This window comes from Ambystoma mexicanum, chromosome 9, assembly GCF_040938575.1.
Source record: "Ambystoma mexicanum isolate Mex_15411 chromosome 9, UKY_AmexF1_1, whole genome shotgun sequence".
In the NCBI taxonomy this organism is placed as follows: Eukaryota; Metazoa; Chordata; class Amphibia; order Caudata; family Ambystomatidae; genus Ambystoma; species Ambystoma mexicanum.
The window spans coordinates 1,136,966,134-1,136,986,685 of NC_090931.1; the positions used below are offsets into that span (position 1 = coordinate 1,136,966,134).

The 20,552-nt window shown below is 48.1% G+C and overlaps 1 protein-coding gene across 3 annotated transcripts in view; it reads left to right on the forward strand.

Moving 5' to 3' along the window:
- ORC4 (origin recognition complex subunit 4) overlaps positions 1-20,552 on the forward strand; it is a 1,582,358-nt gene that overhangs the window by 224,521 nt on the left and 1,337,285 nt on the right. For 2 of the 3 annotated variants that reach the window (XM_069616510.1, XM_069616509.1), the window contains one exon: positions 18,267-18,343. The exons of the other annotated variant lie outside the window; for it this stretch is intronic. In XM_069616510.1, the coding sequence (XP_069472611.1) occupies positions 18,267-18,343 (77 nt within the window). The remainder of the gene's footprint in view (positions 1-18,266; positions 18,344-20,552) is intronic. 3 annotated transcript variants of the gene reach the window in all.

The window sequence follows — 20,552 nt, forward strand, 5'->3', positions numbered from 1 at the left end:
CGCAATCTTGTGTGATTGGCCCAAGTGGCTCACCACTTAGCATTTTTGAGTGACAGCTAGGCTGAGTGAATGACGGTTTTCTGCATAAAAGCAGGGCTTTGGGGACTGGAACTTCAGAAGTCGCCACAGGACCTGAGAATCCGACGAGGGGGCAGCTGAGCCGACCTACCACAACGACACCACCGGTGGAGCCCTGCGGAACCGACTCTCCACTTCCCGACTACAGAGAAGAGCTCCCGGCTGGAGAGGCTTCTTTCCCTGACTGGTGGGCACAACCAGTTTACCTTTCTTTCTTCGCACCCCAGCCCGGTTTGTGATCAAACTGCCCGTGCCAAGCACCCCGGCAGCCGGATAGCCACTCACCACTGAACCGCGAATCAACAGACCGCTCCTTGTACCTGAGAAACTCCGCGGCTGGTTTCTTCCCTGGCAGTGCAACAGACTCCTGTCTTCCTCCACGACGAGATCCTCTCTTCCCCCGGACGAAGCACCGACTTGCACCCGCTGCCAGGAACAACTGCCCCCGCTGGAGCGTTCTCACCACTTTAAGGTACCGTGTCCGCCAGGCCTCCCTTTCTAAAGATTGCAACAAGGTAATAACTCCTTAACCTTCTGGACTGGCCGCCTTGACCCTCTAAAAGGTCCCTTTCTTTTATACAACTCCTTTTTGAACCATTACAAGACCCTTGTGCACTGCAACCGTGTGACCTTGGACACATTTCGTTTCGATCCTCTTAAAGCGGATCCGGCCTACTGACTCTGAATTCACGGTTTTACTTTGCCTTCCTCTCTTGTGGTGTCTTGTAAAAGTGTTGGGATCTGTTTCAAATTGTTCTCTGCTTTTCTCTCCCTTTTTAAAACGAACTATTAGAGTGCCATCTACGTTAAGCGCTCACCGCTGTCTGAAAATAAGTGGGGCTTTACTTAAGACTTGTCTAATATTCTTTTAAGGGAGTGTATATCTTTTAGTGACCGTGTTTTTGAATTACTTATTATTAGTGCCTGTGTGTTTTTCTAGATGTGGTTTTAAATAAATAATTATATCTCTTTTACACCAAGCCCTAGTCAGTGTTTATTTGTTCTATTGTGTGCTGTTGACCTATTGTGAATACTCTGTATACTGCCTAACTCTTCTTGAGGGAAGTCTGACTGCTCAGCCACAGCTACCAAGTGAATCTGTGTGGTACAGACTGCTACCAAGTGGGTTTACTGCCAAACACCTGTAGTCCTAAATCTTTTGCAGTGGTCCCAGAGGGAACTGCACAGGTTTCTGCCTAACATGCACACCCTGTTCCTAGTCTTATAGTCTCCAAAGTCTTAGGAGCTGGCGGTAACCAAGACAAGTCTTGTCCATTGTTTAGCAGATTGGAAATAAGCGACAGTGCTGAAGTTGAATCAGATGGAAGATTAGAGTTAGAAGTTTCAGCTTGCACAACCGGTATAACCACAGGTTCTTAATGTGCAAGAAAGGTATTTGCCTCTGTAGCACTATGAATTGCCACCAAATTAAAACCCAGCAACTCTAGATTTCCCTCTTGAGCTCTCACCATATCCGCCACCATTTCTGAATGGAAGTTGCTTACCATACTGAGGTTTCAGTGTATTAAAAATGCTATTTTCCTAATAGACCTCTGACGTCTTCTTTGTTCTCTCCAAGCTTCTGAACGGGAAGTTCATTCCTTCACAAGATTGTAATTAATTTCTGCTCTTCTCAGCCGAACACGATGTTGGCTCATTCAACCTTGCCTTTCTGAACTTCGCTTGTAATCCATTTGTTTTCTAACTGCGCCATGCTGAAAAAAGTGGCCTTTCACCTTCAGTTTAGCTCTGCTTATAGTTCATAATGGGATCATCCATTCTTTACTCATTCTTATGTATCCATACATTGGCGCTTGCAGCAATCTATTTACTATAAGCTAGCCTCATGAAAACTTTGTCTGCTTGCATTACTTTGCATTTGTACATGTGTGAACTGGCTTAATATCTTCGTTTCTGTAGCATAAGCCTCTTCATCTCAAGTCCAAGATGTTGCTTATCTTTGATACTTTCTTGATGCCTTATAGAATATCCACATTCTCTTGTCTCTGCATCTCTTCTATGTACTTCAGCTCGACTCTCGCATGACGTCACCAATCTGCTTCATCAGTCGGGCATCCTGCTTCTTCTGGAATCTCATTTAGACAGCCATCATACGTATGGCTTTCTCAAGGGGAACCTCACCTCCAGGATTTCCTTTGGCATCTGTTGTTTCAATTGTTCTACATATGTCACATACTCTGGTTTCCAACATATAGGCATTCTGGGTAAAGTGGTTGAGGTGCAGGTACTTGGCTCCTTCTCTACATTACTTTGTAGTGCACCCCGGCCTGGGGACTCCTTTCTGGGGTCTTACTGGACCAGGAGGGGCTTGTGTAGCTCTTCTACCAGGCACATTCCTAAAGGCACCGGAGCATCCTCCGAGGGCTCATGCAGGGGGGCTGCCACAACCAGACATACTTCTGAGGTTCCCCTTTTGGGGGCTAAAGTGCAGCCCAGTTCTTCTGTGGCTCTGGATTCCGGGGTTCGCCATGAAGTCTCAATTTCTGGAGCTTTCCATACCAAGTCACGACTCAAGGCCCCTTTTAAGGGAGCTTTACGTCCTGGGTTAAAAACCAAGGTTCCTCTTCTTGGAGCTAAATCCAGTACTGGCAGAATCGAGGGACTTTCTTTGAAGGTCTTGTCGGTGAGGTGTATTCCTCTCCATTCCCACGCTCGGTGTGTGGGTACCGATTCCATCAAGGGGGCTAGAAAGGCGGTCACGGACCACCGGCCTTCGAGTACCGGCTCTGCCGAGGTTCCTCCATTGGAGGATAATTCTGCGACCATATTGAAGATGTCTAGAAAACATCCTAGATCTGACAGCACCTGCTCAGCCGAGAATCCTTGTTTCAAGGCTAAAATGCCACTTAAGACCCCTGTTTCCCCTGAGGAGACAGATGCCTCACTTTCTCCTGTGACGTAGTTCTCCACAGGTGTCGACAGAATGGCGACTCAACCTCCATGGTCCACAACCTCCATTTTGGATACCTCCCTATACCTCCCTTACACCAACGTTCACGGTAGCTGGTGCTGGGAGCATTCCTTTTGGGGCACAGCAGTTTTTTCCACGGCATGTTGACAAGAACCTTCTACAGTTTGGCGTGCTCTGGCACCGCTGCCTCGTACAGTATCGCTTCCTCGTGGTTCTGCACCACTGATTTATGTGGACCCAGCCTGCAGTGTGCTGTCCTGGCAATCATCCTTGTTGCACTCATGGGGGTATGCCCCTCATGAGTGGCCTCTGCCTACTCAGGCGCCTAGACCTTCATCGGACGATGTGTTTTTTGGGAGATTACAGACACTCATGCACTCTGATCCCATGAGGGCATACTTTAAGGGCCTTTTTAAAGAGCTGTACCCCAGTCCTGTGGACAATTTCAGCCCTGGTTGCTCCTACGCAGGTCCCGGTGGTGCCACCTCCTCCCAGACCTCCTCCAGTGCTTATTCCTCTGCCTCCACTATTCCCGATAGAAAACACATTGGGTGCGCCTCTAGACAACACTTTAAAACCTGAGGCACCACATGCAGCTGATCAGTCTCCTGTTCACGCTTCACCGGACGAGCACCAGGCGGACCAGGACAGCGATGGACAGCCCTGCTCTATCAGAGCATTCCATGACCGGGTCCTGGATATGATGAACTTGCTTAATATCCCAGTACCGGAGGCCCCCGCTCTGCAGGAGGTGGTGCTTTCGGGAGCCTTTACCCTTTCGCCGCAAGAGTGCACCGGCCGGTTCCTCCAGAAGGACGTCTTTGCTGAGGCCTGTGAGGTCTGGGACAAACTCCATACTGGGCTGCACCTCAACAAGAGGATTGACGCTGGAAATAAGCTTCACGCCTCAGAAGATAGTCTTATCGGCTTGTCCACTCCCATCATCCATGGTAGTTGCAGCTGCCACTCACCAATCCAAGCCGGCATCTGCATCCTCCATGGCAGCAGCCCAAATCCTCTCCAAGGAGGATAAACTTCTTGATGCCATTGGCGAGAACGTTTTTCCAATTCATCGGTCCAACTTCGTCAAGCTAACACCAAGCTCATCTTGGCAGCAGCCAATCTTCGGCTGTGGAAGGAGCTAACTGATTTCCAGGAGTGTATCCCTATGGACAGGCTAGATGAAGTAAAGGCTGGTCTTTCGGATGCCAAGGTGTTGGCACAGGATCTACTGGAATCTGCGGCACACCACGTAGATGCCTCCGCTCAAGGTGTTATGGTCGGGGTCGCTCTCTCCCGCCAAGCATGGCTCAATGCGATGACGTTTTCAAAAGAAGTGCAGGACAAAGTTCTAGACCTTCCTTTTGATGAGAGGGAGTTGTTAAATTCCTCCACAGATGAGGAACTCGCAAAGACAAAGGCGAGTACTCAGACCGCCAAGTCTCGATCGGTCCTGGCCAAAGCCCAAGCTAAGGCCCCTTGCACACCGAGGTCAGGATCCCAAACTCGGTCCTTCGCTGGGTTCATGGGTTTTCAGGATCGCCGTGCACGCCGGTCTGAAGCCCCGGTTGGCGGGCCCAGTTGTAAGCAACAGCACCAAGGGGGCTGCTTTTTCTCTCGCCCATCACCCTCTCCAGGAGCAGGTAGTCTCTCTGCTGTTATATCAGCCAAATTATATTTGTTTGTCAGTCACACGAGACTCCGGTGGGAGGACGAATCTCGTCTCATCTGGAGACGTGGCAGACCATCACCGAAGACCGCTGGGTTTTGTCCATCGCTCAGGCGGGCTTCCGCTTGCCCCTCCCTTCAAACCTCCCTTCTAGCAGACTGGGTCGCCTTCCCTCAGAGCCAAGGTACAGAAACTTCTAGACCTCAGAGCGGTGGAGCCTGGTCCACCTCAGGGAGCAAGGGGAGGGCTACTACTCCCATCTGTTAAGTGCCCAAACCCAACCATGCTGGCCTGTGCATTATCCTCGATCTTTCCCAGTTCAATCTTTCTATTCCCCAAGAGAAATTAAAGATAATGACGCCTTGCCTAATAAAGTCCTCTCTTCAGAAGGGCGACTGGCTCAGTGTGGTGTACCTTTAGGACGCATACATGATCATTCTGATATGGACCCCACATCGGAAATATCTGCGGTTCTCTGTGGGAGAAGAACACTTCCAGTTTGTATTGTATTTGTACTTATTGGTTTATAAAGCGCTTTACACCAAAGTGCTGTACAATTGAACAACTTAATACATAAACATAAACAGTATAACGGTAGAAGCAAATAACAATATGAATCAATCAACAAAACATCAAGCAGAGCAATTAACTGAAGGGAATAGGGAGAATAGTGGGATAGGGCTGGGTGGGGGGGAGGTGGGAAGAGGAAGGTGAAGGTGGGGAGGGTAAAGGAGGGGAGGGAAATGGTAAAGGAGGGAGGGGAGGGAGGAAATAAAGGGGTTTCAAGGAGGCGAGTGGAGAAGGAGAGATTTAAGGGAGGTGCGGAATGAGGAAAAGGTGGTGGTAGAGCGGATTGCTAGATGAAGGGAGTACAGTGCAGGGGGCTAGGAGTTGGAAAGAGCGGAAACGGGAGGGGGTAAAGGGGGACGGAGGAACAGTGACAAGGAAATGGTCCGCAGACCGAAGGGAACGAGAGGGAGAGTAGGAGGAGAGGATGGAGGAGAGATTAGGGGGAGCAAGACCATGGAGAGATTTGAAGACGAGGCAGAGAAAGTGAAATTTAAGTTGTGTTCTGTGTGCTCCCTTTTGGGCTCAGCTCAGCACTGCATGTCTTTACGAAGATGTCGGTCATCGCAGCTTTCCTCAGACTGCAGGGTATTCAAGTAGATCCATATCTGGACGATTGGCTCCTGCGCAGTCATTGCCAACAGACGGCCTTGGCCAATCTTCAGTCTCTCCTTCAGCTCCTGTTCCATCTTGGGCTGTTGCTGAATTGGTGGAAATAGTCCATGACGGTCTATCAAGACCTGATTTTCCTGGGTTTCCGTTGGGATACAGTCAGTACCAGGTTGTTCCTAACAACGGACAGGATTGCAGACCTATCGACCATGTGTCAGCTCTTCCTCCAGGCCTCACACATGACGGCCTGGTGGTTCCAAAGACTTCTGGGTCTCATGGCCTCTTGCGTGCTAGCTCTACCTCTTGCACGTCTGAAGATTAGGTGCACTCGGCTAGCCCTTCAGACCAGCTGGTCTCAGGCGTCGGACCCAGATTCCAAGGTGATCCTGGTTCCTTCCTGCATGATGTCTGATCTGCAATGTTGGTCCTCGATCAACCTTTCAGTGGGGGGCCTCCTTTCAGGAGAACTGCCACAAGTCACGGTTACCATGGACTCCTCACTTCTGGGGTGGGGAGTGACGCTGGGTCACCTTGAAATATTCGACCTATGGACACTTCAGGACAGTCAGTTCCACATCAATTACCTGGAGCTCCTGGCTATTTTTCTGGTGCTCAGAGCTTTTCAGCCTTCAATAACCAACAAGGTAGTGCGTATTCACACAGACAATTCTGTCTCAATGTTTATGTAAAACAAGCAGGGTGGCACCAAGTCACTTCTCCTGGTGGACTTAGCCATACAAGTTTGGGACTTGGCCATTCAACACAAGGTTTGGCTCCTGGCTGTACGCATTCCAGGTCGCATCAATGTAACTGCAGACTCACAGCCACCAGTCGGCTTCCAGTTACAGTGGGAGTTGAACAGCGATGTTCTCGCCAATATTTTTTGCCAGTGGGACACTCTAGAAGTGGACCTCTTTGCGACTTTTACAAACGGGAAACTTCTACTTCATGCATCCAGGGATGGCGTTGGAGGGTTCTCCTTGGGAGACGCACTCGAGAGCTTGTGGCACAACATGAATGCTTATGCCTTTCCTCCATTGCATCTGATTCATCTGTCACTCTGCAAGCTCAGGAGCACATCGAATTGCACTCTCCTCTTCATAGCTCCTTGGTGGCCTTTCAGATTCTGGTTCTCGGAACTTCAGCATCTGTTGATTCTTCCTCAGATCAGATTGCTGCTGATTCCCAATCTTCTTCACCAGAATGATCAGCTGTGGCACCCCAGAATTGTTCAACTTGACAGCCTGATGCCTGAATTCAAATCCTTAGCGCAGTTAAATCTGTCCGGGGACAATATGCATATTATCCAAACGGCCAGAAAACCTTGCACAAGGGCTCAATATAGGAGCAAATGGCTCTGTTTTTGCCACTGGTGCTTAACTAAACAGCTTGACCGCAGGCATGCTGCAGTTGACACTGTTCTATCTTTCGTGTCTCACCTCGCAGCTACAGGCATTCATGTTCTGTCTTGCAGGACTTGCTTATCGGCCATTGCGGCCTACCTGTCCATGGACAGCTGTTCTTTTTCATTGACTAACCCAGTCATTAAGAGACATTTTTTGGGTCTTCACCTCTTCCCGCCGGTGTGCACCCCTCATCCCAAGTGGGATATAAATGTGGTCCTCCCAGCGTTATGCCATAAGCCATTTGAACCCATGGCCACTACCAATCTGAACTTTCTTGGAAGGTCGCTTTTCTGATCGCAGTAACATAGGCGAGTAAGTGAGCTCCAAGCTCTCTCCGTGGAACATCCGTTCCTCACGTTTCATAAGGATATGGTTGTGTTTAGCACTCATCCTTCCTTCCTACCCAAGGTGGTTACCGATTTTCTTTTGAAACAATCGATCTCCTTACCTGTCTTTTTTTCCTAACCCGGCATCGGATGCCGATAGTTTTACACAATCTGGATGTCGGCCGAGCCCTGAAATGTTAACTCGATAGAACGAGTGAACTCAGGGGCTCCTCACAACTGTCACCTTCTGGGACCCGAAAGGGAAAGTGGCTTCCAAAGCAAATATCTCCCAATGGATTGCCTCCTGTATTTCTGAAGCCTATGGCATTCAAGGCCTTCAACTTCGGAAAGGCATCCATGCTCAACTTTTACATGGCAAAGCAGCTGCTGTTGCCTTCCAAAAGTATGTTCCTTGGGAAACCATCTCCAAGGCGGCTATGTGGGCTTCCCCATCAGCTTTTTGTAAGCATTACTGCTTGGACCTGAGCTCCAGGGCCGATGCCCAATTCGGCCAGGCTGTTCTTAAGAACCTATTCCAGTAAAGGGGTTTTGTCCATCCACCTGTATTACCTATGAAGTGTCCTTGGGAATCTCCCACAAGTATGCAGGAAAGGGTACGGGACGTAGGAGTATAACAAGGTTACTCCCCGTAGTGACTACCTTACTCCTAGTCCATAGTCACCTTTCCTCTATACGCCGGCCCGCCTTCACCTCTAAAAGGTATCCACTATACTCCTACGTCCCGTCCCCTTTCCTCCATACTTATGGGAGATTTGTAAAAAGCATCCAAAAATGTTTTTCAAAAATGTGTCCTTCCTCTCTTTCTTGCACGCGGCCGTAACCCCGCCACCTTGACTCCGCCCTGCGCATCGTCCATCAGTCCTTTTCTACGCTTGTTCGGGACTGGACGCACTTGCATCCTCGGGAGATTTTCTTCCTTTTTTTCCTCTCTGGCTCTGGCTAGCGATCGTGTACTAGTCTGCCTATGTCGTTCAAACTAGACTTTCCAGATTGTTCATTGTGCCAATGTCGTTTTGCGGGGGCGGATGCCCATCCTCTTTGCTTAGAGTGTTTGGGTCTGGATCACCGTTGGGACTCCTGTTTTTACTTCGACTCCCTTTCCGTCCGGGCACTTCAACATCGGTTGGAGCGGTGGGAGGAGGTGTTCCGACAAACTCCTCCTTTGCATTTACAGGCGTTCATCGACGAGAAGAAACAACGCCCGGTAAATTCTTTACTTATCAGAGCACCCCGGCCGGTGGATACCTTTCCAGGTTCCTCCCGGGCCGGGAGGAGCGTTGATCGCTCTGTCACCGGGGTTCGCCCTGAGGTGCCTGTTGGGCCTAATAATTGTACCAGAGTTTCTCTGAGGGTCTCTGTAAGGGGCCTGTGGATACCAGAGCACGCTCTGAGGCCCCTCCTGTGGGGGCTGTTTGTAGACCCAGTTCTACTGAATCGTGGGATACCGGAGCTCGCTCTGAGGCCTCTGTCGGCTTCCCTCAAAAATAAGACCGGGGTGCGCCCTGAGGCCTTGGTGGGGCTTGCTGTCACCGGACATGGGTCCGAGGTCCCTCTTTCAGAGGCTAAAGCTACCAACATTTCTGAGAGGCCTGACAAGGCCTTGCCGGTGAAGGCTGTTTCTCACCGTTCCTGCTCTTGCGGCGACACCAGATCTGTTGAGGGGCAAAGAAGAAAAGTTCTTCTTTTACCGGTAGTGCCAAGGTCCTTCCTGGGATGGCTAATTTGGCAGTTTGGTATGTTGCAGAAACATTCCAGGCCTCATAGTACCGGCTCTGCCGAGGTTCCTTATGTTAAGGCTAAAGTTAAGACCCCTGATCCATCGACGGGGACCCCTGCCTCACTTCCTCACGTGCCGCAGTTCCCCTCAGGCAATGACAAAATGGTGCCCGTTCCCGCTATGACCGCAGTGGCCATTTTGGGTGCTATCCCTACAACTACGCCATCAGCCTCAGGTGTAGGGCTTGGTTCCTTGGGTGAACTGATTGGAACGCCCGGATGCCTCTTCCGCACAATGTTTCGTTGCCTGCGGGGTCGGCGCCTTTGATTTATGAGGTCACTTCGGTGGAGGGGCCAGTTTGGCACCCGTCCCCGTTATGTCCCTGGACTTGTCCACCTCGTGAGAGGCCTCCTCAGGTTCCAAAGCAGTCCCCGGAGGACGCCTTTTTCGGTAAATTTCAAATGCTCATGCGTACCGACCGCATGAGGGAATATTTCAAAGGGCTTTTTAGGGAGATATGTCCACCCGCGGCTCCAGCCCCACCCGTTCCTCCGGTGTTTCCGCCGGCACCTCCCTTGCCTACAGTGCCTTCCCCGACTCTTCCGCCTTTGCCCCCATTGTCCCGGAGGTGGACCTCTTTGCTACTGCAGCAAACAAGAAGCGTCCTCAGTATGCCTCCAGAGGGGGGCTGGGAGCTGCCTCTCTGGGGGATGCTCTCGAGATTCCATGGCACAACATGAGAGCTTACGCCTTCCCGCCTCTGCCTCTAGTCCATCGGGCGATTTGGAAGCTGAAGAACTCAGTGAACTGTTCCCTCCTACTCATAGCCTGTGGTGGCTGGCCAGGTTTTGGTTCTCAGAACTTCAGCACCTGTCGATGTGTCCGCCGATCTGGTTACCAGTGACCCCCGATCTTCTTCAGCAAAATTGAACAGCAGCTGTGGCACCCCTCCCCACAATCGCTCAGCTTGGCGGCATGGTGCCTGAGTTCAAGTCTTTAGAACATCTTAACTTGTCTGCGGATAACATGCGTATTTTCCAGGCAGCCAGGAAACCCTCGACTAGGTCCCAATACAGAAGTAAAAGGCTCAAGTTCTGTCATTGGTGCTTGAGAAAGCGGTTGGACCCAAGGGAGGCTACGGTTGACACAGTGCTGTCCTTCGTATCCTTCCTAGCAGAGTCGGGTTTTCACGTTCTGTCATGCAGGACTTACCTTTCAGCGGTCTCTGCTTATCTTTCTATGGACCAATGTTCTTACTCTTTGTGTAATCCAGTGGTTAAGAGGCATTTTGCAGGCTTGACACGCCTCTACCCTCCAGTTCGTACTCCGCACCCGCCGTGGGATCTAAATGTAGTCCTCGCGTCGTTATGCCATAAGCCCTTTGAAACCATGGCCACGGTGGACCTCTAGTACCTATCCTGGAAAGTGTCCTTTTTGGTCGCCGTTACGTCAGCAAGGCAGGTGAGTGAGCTCCAGGCCTTGTCGGTGGAGCATCCCTTCTTGGCCTTTCACAAGGATAAGGTAGTCCTACGGACGAATCCTGCTTTCCTGCCAAAGGTGGTAAGTGAATTCCATCTGAACCAGTCGAGCTCCCTTCCGGTCTTTTTTCCGAACCCTACCTCAGAGGAAGAAAGGGTTCTGCATTGTCTCAATGTCAGAAGGGCTCTTAAATTCTGTCTGGACAGAACATCCGAGCTTAGGAGTTCTTCTCAACTATTTGTGACTTTTGGTAACCCTCAGGGTAAGCAGGCGTCTAAGGCGACTATTTCCCGGTGGATCGCCGCCTGCATTATGGAGTCTTTCACCGTCCAAGGGCTGAAACCTCCTAAAGGTATTTATGCACACCTGGTGCGGGGCAAAGCAGCCACGGTTGCTTTTCAGAAATATGTCCCCTGGGAGTCTATTGCTAGGGCAGCTACTTGGGCCTCTCCATCTGCTTTCTGTAAGCATTATTGTCTTGACATGAGCTTAAGAGCTGATGCTCAGTTTGGTCGGACTTTGCTGAAGAACCTTTTTCAGTAATGGGTATTTCCATCCACCCGTAGTTCCTGTTTGGAGTTCTTGGGAATCTCCCATAAGTATGGCGGAAAGGGGATGGGACGTAGGAGTATTACCAGGTTACTCACCGTAGTGAACACCTTACTCCTAGTCCATAGTCCCCTTTCCTCCATACGCCCGCCGTCCGCTCTAATAAGGTTCCTCTGTTATTGCTAATAGGTGTTTGACCTAGCGATAGAAAAGGACTGATGCGCGGGGCGGAGCAAGGTGGGCGGGGATACGGCCGCGTGCCGGGCCCCGCGCAAGAAAGAGAGGAAGGAAACATTTTTGAAAAAAAAATGTTGATGCTTTTTACAAAGTGCTCCGTTCCCGTCCCACAGGACAGAGAGATGTGCCATAAGTATGGAGGAAAGGGGACTATGGACTAGGAGTAAGGTGGTCACTAGGGTGAGTAACCTGGTAATTATTGCTTAAATGGTCTCATATCTGGCGATAGAAAAGGACTGAAGGACTGAAGGACAATGCGTGGGGCGGAGCTCAGGAGGTGGGGTCAGGGCCATTTACGGTGCCTCGCATAAAAATAATAGAAGGACAAAAGAAGTTTTGATATTTTTTCACAAAAGTGCTCCGGTACCGTCCCAAAGGACTGCATGTCCCACAAGTATGGAGGAAAGGGGACTATGGACTAGGTAGGAGTAAGATGGTCACTACGGTGAGTAACTTTGTTATTATATCAAAGCCAAATGACTAACCTTAAAGGTGTGAGTTTGTGGAAAACTCAGCATCCCGAGGGGGCAACTTTGTTTCTAGTTAATGTCAATAAGCATTACCCAAGCCAAGAGGCGACTGAAAACAAGGCAAATGCAATCAAGTCAATATTGCCAACATCGGAAGGGGTCTGATGCAATATTTACTCTGAAACTTGTTGCCCATATTGTATACAACCTATGGTAGAACACCAACGTGAATCTAGTTTTCCCTGAAAAGTTGTTGAACGTTTTGAAGCTGAAATTTGTTGAATTCTGTGAAGCTGTTGTAACCTCTTGTCAGTTGACATGGACCACAAAAGCACTTGTTATTGTGAAACACTGTTCGGGCACGTGAGTATACCCGGATGGTAAACCTTTAGAGATTGTAGGCCAAGCATGGAAGCAGGACTGGTAAAAGTTGGAGTGCTACAAGGTGGTCCTGACAGAGACATGTTATGTTGTTGGTGGTACTAGAGGAAGAGACGTGCAAGGCTGTTGTAGAGAATTTGTATTTGAGTTATAATAGTGGCAAATCATCCTGACCAAGACAAACATTGTTGCTATTGAGGAACTTTGAGCCTGTTCAAAGAAGAGGCCTATAGCTTTTGTGTTGGAACTTTCTGTTGTCAAGTTAAAGTTGCATTGAACTGTATTGGAACTTTGTTACAAATCAGGATTTCCTTGTGTTCTTTTCGTGAACTGTGAAGCAGAAACACGTTTATAAATGGGGAAGGGGAGGCCGCCCAGGTCAGGAAGAGAGACTGTGGTTACATTGTGAAATCAATCATTATTCTTTTGAACTGCCATGCATTTCTTTGTTTATTTGTTATATGTATACGCGTAAGGGACAGATGCTTTGTTAGAGCGTTTCCTTTAGTTTGTTTTAGGCAGTGAAATCCTCCTCAGGGTAGGCATAGTGAGGCGTTCATCCAACCTTATAATGTGGCATTTATTGAAAACTTACAATGTGGTCTGCCTCAAATTTCTGACCTGTGAGAAATATGGAGGTGTCCTCCCATTTACTCCCTCCGGTTCCTCTTCTCAGGTGGCCAGGGAAAGGCCATCGCTTTTGGATCCTAACTAACCCTGGGGGTGGAGATGCAAGGGAGGGTCACCTGGGTAGAGGGTCCTTGGGGGGGGGGGGGGGTGGGGGGGAGGGGCGGAGGATGTCTTCAGATGAGACACTGGATTTCCCATTCCCTTTTTCCTATTATTCTTTCATCCAAGAAGTCTTTGTAGGATGATCTCAATCCCCATCTGTTCCTCCCCTTTAAAAATTACCTTTGGATATATTATTCGGGTAAAGGGACAAGAAAGAAATCAGTCAGGGAAACCCCTCCAAAACGCAGGTTACACTTGCATTCACCTTCTTTTGATAATCCAGGAACAAGTCAAAGTGCACACTATCCTCAACCTACCTGTGTTGGCCAATTTCAGTCTGCCTCTCTTGCACATACACATAAGTTTCCACCTTCATATAGCTGTGAGACTGGGACGAAGAAAAGACAACTAGGTAAAATGTACACTTCCACTTATACGCACCACTTTGGTACTGGGACGAGGAAGAGGACTGTGAAATACCACTATACGCGTCATGCAAATGACTCGCACCTGCAGCCAGTGGACAGGCTGCAGGTTGTATAGAAGGAGAAAGAAGTCAGAAAGAAACTGAGTCCAGCTGAGTGAGGGAACTAAGCTTGCACAAGATGGCGTCCCATGTGGAGAATGGAGCCCGCTCGGTGAAAAGGATGCTGAGCGCTGCAGGAAGGGTAGAGAGATGCTGCACCCCGACCGGGCTTTGACGATCGGGAGTATGGCAAAATCCACCGCCATGTGTCCCCCGCTGGAACTGGGGGACACTGAAGACTGCAGCGAGCCGCAACAGGAAGGCTTGTTGAGAGGCGAGCATGCCTCTCACCGAAGCTCTCAACGAGGCGAAAGGGAGCGAGCTATCGCAGAGGAGAACACCAAAGGCCACCTGCAGGAGCTGCGGGACACCAGTGAGTGATGGTGAGGGAAAGTCATGCCGGGGCACTCCAGGGGGTGGAGGTTTGGGCATACGGAGATGCCAATCAGATTTAAGCTCATGTTAATTGGGTCAGGAGACCAAAGGAGAGTTTTATGACACATGAACGAGCTGCCAAATACTGCCTGCATTATTTAATGCTGAACTAAAGAAATGTTATGTATGAAGGCACCGAACAAATGAAATTAAAGTGAAAATCAATTTTGAGAATAGTGAAAGCCAGACCGAGGTGTCAATGAACAATCTGAAAGTATGAATCGAAGGAAAGCCAGTATCAAGAACTTTGAAAGCAAGTGAAAATTAAAGGATAAGTACTATTGTGACGTATGAAAGTAAGGTGGGGACAAGGAAGCATCCCACGAAGTGAATGGTGTGAAAGTCACGCTGTGGCAAAGTCAAGAAAACTGCCAAAGAGAAAGCCGTTGCAAAAGGGAAATTGATGCATGTTCAAAGAGGTAGCCTGTGTTTGCAAGGAAGTCCAATGAGAACAAGTGACTGTAGTAAGGTGCCATGGGTTTTCGGTTGTTACCTGTAGTGCGTAGACTGTGTAGTCCGACAACTGCACCTAGACCGAGTAACCCTACTTGGAGTGAACCAAGGAAAGTTAAGAAACTGACGCTGTTGTGTTGGTCACGTATTTGAAGTGGTTCAAGAGAAGAGCAAGTTAAGTAAAGCATTGACCAGCCTAAGAGGTTGCAGAGTTGGTTTGCAATACTTACTGAAAGCTGTGAGACAGACATGCTATCAACAGTTAGACACAGACGCAATAGATCCAGTTGGAAAACCTTTATTTAAAACTTCAGGATGGGAGTAACGCCCAACCTGCCCTAATTCTAAGATGGGACTTCCCTCAACTGATGTAGCCAAGGCCAGTCTGTCCAAAGTAAAATGCTGTGTCTATCACAACCTATACTTGCCCTTACATCTAATACTAATGTATTGTGCTGGAGTGTTCAAACTAAATAAGTGTTTCAAAATCATATGACCGTGTCTTTCAGGAGCCTCTCACACAGCTTCCTTGTCAAAGGTCTAGACACTCTAGGAGTAAAGTTCCACAAGGTTTCAGGATTCACTTCAAGTAAATGTCATAGTAACTTTACAGCTCTCAGTCCTTGTTATGCCCAGCTTCACAATGTTCCTATTTTGGTGTTCTCAGATTCACAAACAACAAATGTCCAGCTAGTTGCTTAGGCTTCTCTTTCCAGAACTCAGAAAGCAGCACTTTTTTTCCCTTAATGGCCACAGTACCTTTTTGACTTCGGGTTCGCTTCCCTAAGTCTCAGCTCTAAGGTGTAGCTTTTGTAGTTATTCACAAACACTTCTGGGGTTCCCTTCCCCAACTTCGTGTTCCACTTTCAGGCTCCCCCTGGTCTGGTCGCAGTTGTCTGACCGCACAGTATACCTTTACAGGTTACGCAATCTGGGGCTACCTTGCCCCTTCCTTGTCAGTTCACTAGTCTTGGCTTTACTTGCTCTTGTCCTTTTTAAAGGTGTTCCTTTTCGTTTACAGCCTTCTGCTGGATCACTGTTTCTTGCCAGAGCTACTTTGCTTGCACTTCGCACCTCACACAGTTTGACTTGTCCTTGGCCTCAAGCCCTGGGAGCGTATCTCTCCAGCTCTAGAATCTCTCCACTGGCTCCCAGTGGATGCAAGGATTAAATTTAAAACCCTCTGCATTGTCCACAAGGTTTCTGGCGCCTGGGTCCAAAATACCTTCAACTATCCCTCCGCAAATACCTCCCCTCTCGAGCTCTTCACTCCTCTACTTCCAACTCCCTCAGGATCGGTCGTTTTTCAAAGAAACTAGCTGGGGGGTAGATCTGTCTTCGGCTGGGGCCTCCCTGGGGAACAGCCTCCCTGCCACTATAAAACTTGAAGAGAACCATCTCTGGTTCCGGAAGCACCTCAAGACCTTCCTCTTTTCTTCTGCCTTCGCTCCCCCTCGCCCCTGCTGATCTGTTCTCTCTTGGCACTGTGCACCTGGCCACCCTCTGTCCTTCGGGCCGAGGTACCTGCTCACCCTGCCACCTCCAGCACTGCCTCTGGGCCACCCCTTGCACTGGTGTCTGTATCTGTACCCATACAGCCCCCCTCCCCGTTTTCTTCCTGCACTTATCAGACCTACCCTGTCTGCTGCCTTAAACCTAGTACTTGCAAATTGCTGGCTGCATTACCACTGTTTGTTGCCTTTATTATTTATTGTTATTTATCGGTTTCTCCTCTGCTTCGCACTTTCCACTTCTCCCTCCTTCCATGCACTTTTCCCCTCTCCCTCTCCCATGCACTTGCGCGTTCTCAATGTCACTGGGCCTAGTAAGATCGCTATTTTGTTCTCCCCTGTCCCCCTCCCTTGCCTTGTCGCGCTCTGAAACACTTGTGTACGAGCGCGATAGAAATAAAATATCAATCAAACAGCTCCCCTTGGATGTCAATTCCCTTCTGTAAGGCCACCAATACTTTCAACAACGTAATATTCCCTATGCAACCACTCAGTAACTTTGTATCACACAAGATTCTATTTATTTGTCTTGCCGCATACAGTACTTTCACTTTGAAGGCCTTGACACCGGGTTTTCCCTTCTCGCGCCTTCATTCAGATACTGTTTTTCTTTTTTCCCATTCCGCATTATCCGATTGCCTCACATTCGTGGAGGACTGCAATAATGGATTTCCTTTCATTCTGCGTATTCTTGCTACATAGTATTTAGCCGCTCATATCACTTTGCGAGTGTCCCTGTACTTCAGACTCACCAGCAGTAATTTTGCTCGCGCTTCCAGGCTATCTGCTTCAAGAACACTGAAGCTGAGGTCAGGGTCTTACCACCTGCCCATGACAGGAGAATGAGCATGCCCGGCTTGCAAAAGGGAAAGTCGGTCCTGTCCATGGCCTTCCCTTTTTAACCACACTGGCTCCCTGGAGATGGGGCTCCCCCGCTTCTTCATCCCAGAGCCTCTGTTCTGGCACGGGGTAGTGTGCTAGCTCGTTAGTCTGCTCCAGCTGGTTTTCTCTCTGCCTCGTTGCTGCTCGCCCCCCTGCTGGACTCCACCAGGCAGCCTCCCAGTTGCTGTGTCTACACCTCCTTCTCCCTGCACTGCTGAATGCCCAATGCCCCAACTTTTTATACACCTTCAGCACGTTAACAGAATGCAGGTTTGTGGTCAGTGTAGAGCCTGCCTGACCTTCCATTACCCAATTATCTGGACATGCCCTCCTTTAGCTCAGAGTGAGTTGGATCTTAAAGGCGCAGTGTGTCCTTTCTTATTCCTTTTAATGGCCTGTAGGTATTTGCATGGGGCTAGGGTCAAAATGGCCCACAAAGGCAGAGGGGGTGTAAGGGAGGTTGGTTTCAGGAAAAGGGGTTACCATGTCTCGCCTGTCCACACTCCATCCCCACTCCTCGAAGATGGTCCTCCCTTGCGTGTCCACCCCCAAGGTCAGGATCCAAAGCGATGGCTCTTCCCTGGCCATCTGAGCAGAGCATCCCTGGGGAGTAGGCATGGGAGATCCCGCCAGGTTTGTCACAAAGCTAAGAGAAGTGACTGTAATTTTGAAACTGAAAGTATTGAACTTTGGGAAGGGAATCCTGAGGCCTTGATTTGGAACTGTGTTGAGCTTGGGTAAGGGAACCCAAAGGTCTTTTGCATGTAATTTGCTCGAAGAAGAGGTTGTAATACAAGCCAAAGAGCTGAAAAAGGCTCAGAACTTTGTTTTGAACACTATTTCTTTGGTTGCTGACATCACTAAACATCACTAAACATATTGTAACTTTAGATGCAAGGGCAAACATAGGGTTTGGACACAGACCGACTTATGTTTGAACTCAAGGATACAGACTAACCCTTAGTTTCTGTAGGTAGTTTCTGTAGGTAGGGAAATCCACCCTCCCCCCTTAGCATAGGACAAATAAGAAATAAACTCTTGATTTTAAGAACAGTGAATATGTTGTCTGTGTTTTTACTTCATGAGACCTTCAGACCCCTCGCAGTTTATTTTACCAAATTAGACAATATGTTTACTAGAGCAATTTATGTATTTTAATGTATCGAATACAACAGTGATAATGCCCATTAAACGTCTGTATGTTTAGAATTGCTAGAGTTCACTTTCAGAGCTGTCCTGTTAATGAGAAAAACATACGAGTAACCAATTTTTCCAACAAACAGATGCAAAGTATTCTACGGGAGAGATTTTGTTACCACAACTACCATGGAAAACGGTTTGGCGTAGAGTCTCAACACAAGTAAGCGAAATTGCTTGAAATGTCATAGTACGTTACGTATGTATCATGATAGACTGACTATTGTTTTCATACAATGTATCTGTGGAGACTGTCCTTTGTTACCCGATATGTTCAGCTTTCTCCAAGATCAGCTTAAGGAGCATCCAAAGAGATCTCTGGAAACTTATTAATGAGGAAGGTTTTCAGACAAGGAAAAGGAGGGGTGTAAATAACTATTTCCGTTCTCATTTCAATTGGCATACATGTTTCCAGCTCTATTCCCGCTTTAACATATAATGGACTCCTTGCAGTACTTTGTTACCTCAATTCACATTTCCTTTTCTTGGAAATACATATCCTGGCAGAGGGAGTCAATGACTTGCATTTCAATTAGAGAACTGTTCACAATGAGAGGGCTACTTCCGTGCCTTGTATTTTAGTATCCAAATATAAAATAAATATCAGTTGGGACTCTAGGCAGACAATTGCAGCAAGGACAGTCAAAGCAGGTACCGTGGTCCTATGTTGGAGGGGGGAATGGGCTGCAAGTCTTTAGGGCCTCTAATGTAATGCAGTAGCAGTGCAGTGTCGGTGCAAAGGGGGCAGGGAAATTGTAAATCAAAGCACATGGTGGTCCAATAGAACTTACAAATGTGTCTTTGGCCCAGGAATGGCAAGACAAGATTTTGTGTTCATAATCAAAAGGAAGCAGGCTGAGTCATAGCCATTGGCCGTAGGATGACTAATGGATGACTGTCTGATGTGTTAGTGATCTTTCTGCACAATAGTTACCTTTGGGTTCAGGAGCTACACTACTGCCACCCACTGTCCTATGTTGGGTGAATTTAACTAATTTCTAGTTTCTGCTTGGTAAGTGAAGAACAGGCAAGGTATTATGGTGCCAATCACAATGTCAAAGTAATGAGCACAAGCTCCGGAAAAATAACAAAGTCCAGAGTTCTCAGGAGATGAACACATTTAATGTTTTTGAAGCTGACCACAGCTTATATTCATAGTTTTAATGCTTTTAGAGCAGTGGGGTGCTTTACAACAGGAGGGTGCCAGCACTGGGCTTGGCATTTTGTACATTAAGTGCAGTACTAATGGTGGAGGGAGAGGTATTTTTATTCCGCCAACAGGTGTTTTTGAAAAAGACATGTTTTTAGTGTTTTATGGAACTGGAGGATGGTGGGGGCATTACAAGCCTCTAGCGGGATTGAGCTCCAGATGGTCGGGGCATGTTGGAAGGAGGACCGCTTGGGAGGCTTTTCATAAGGGGCTAGCTTAGACTCCCAACCTTTTGATAGTTTTGCTATGTAAGGTGCGAGAGCCTCCAGAGGTGTGGAGTGTAGCTGTCAAGTATGTTGGTGTTCCTTTTGAAAGTGCTTTGTAGTTAATAAATGCATTTTTTAATATGGTCTTGACGAAAAGGGGAGCCAATGAAGCTTGTGAAGTGTTGGAGAGATACAGTTGAATTTGCAAGCTCTTGTTTTGAGACTGGTTGCCTTGAGGAGGCAAGATGTACTGCTGTAAACCCAGTAACGGGAGCAATTTATACCAGTTTCTTTGAATAATGTTGTTGTTGAAAAGAGTAACTCGCTTCAGTTCCTCCAAAAAACGTGACCATTGTTGATCGTCAGTTTTATAGTAGTGAAAAGGAACTTTCTTTTTAGTCTTTTGTATTTTTAAAATCAGGCTTGAGGAAGCAGCAGGGTACATTATTAGAAGTGGTGTTAACCCTGGTCCATCATGCTCGCTGATAGCGCTTGATTTAAAAAAAAAATACTGCTGATCACCTTGCCTTTATGGGTAAACTTATTCTCTCCACCTTTGTAGTCAGAATGTAGTCATGATGTGTGGTAATCAGATTGTCTGTCCTTGACCCTGGGGACCTTCATGAAGTGGTGATTGTGGAGGGTGAATGAGTTCCTTCCCCCACTTCCCCGCCTCCGCTCACCTTCCATATTCTTACCCAATGTAATTCTTTGAAGCACAGTATGTGTCAAGTCATCTGAACCTGCACATAATAGGAGCATCAGAGTGACATTTGGACAGTCTACTCTCCTTTTTGAAAAAAATGTGTAACTATTTATAATCGCACGAAAAACAGCCACTTCATCAACGCATCTGCCACTATTTTGGCCCCATGAATATCCCTGCTACACAGGTGATGAAGCCTTGTCAATTGTATCACGTTTAGGTGTCTCCTTGTTGTTCAACTTGTTTTCAT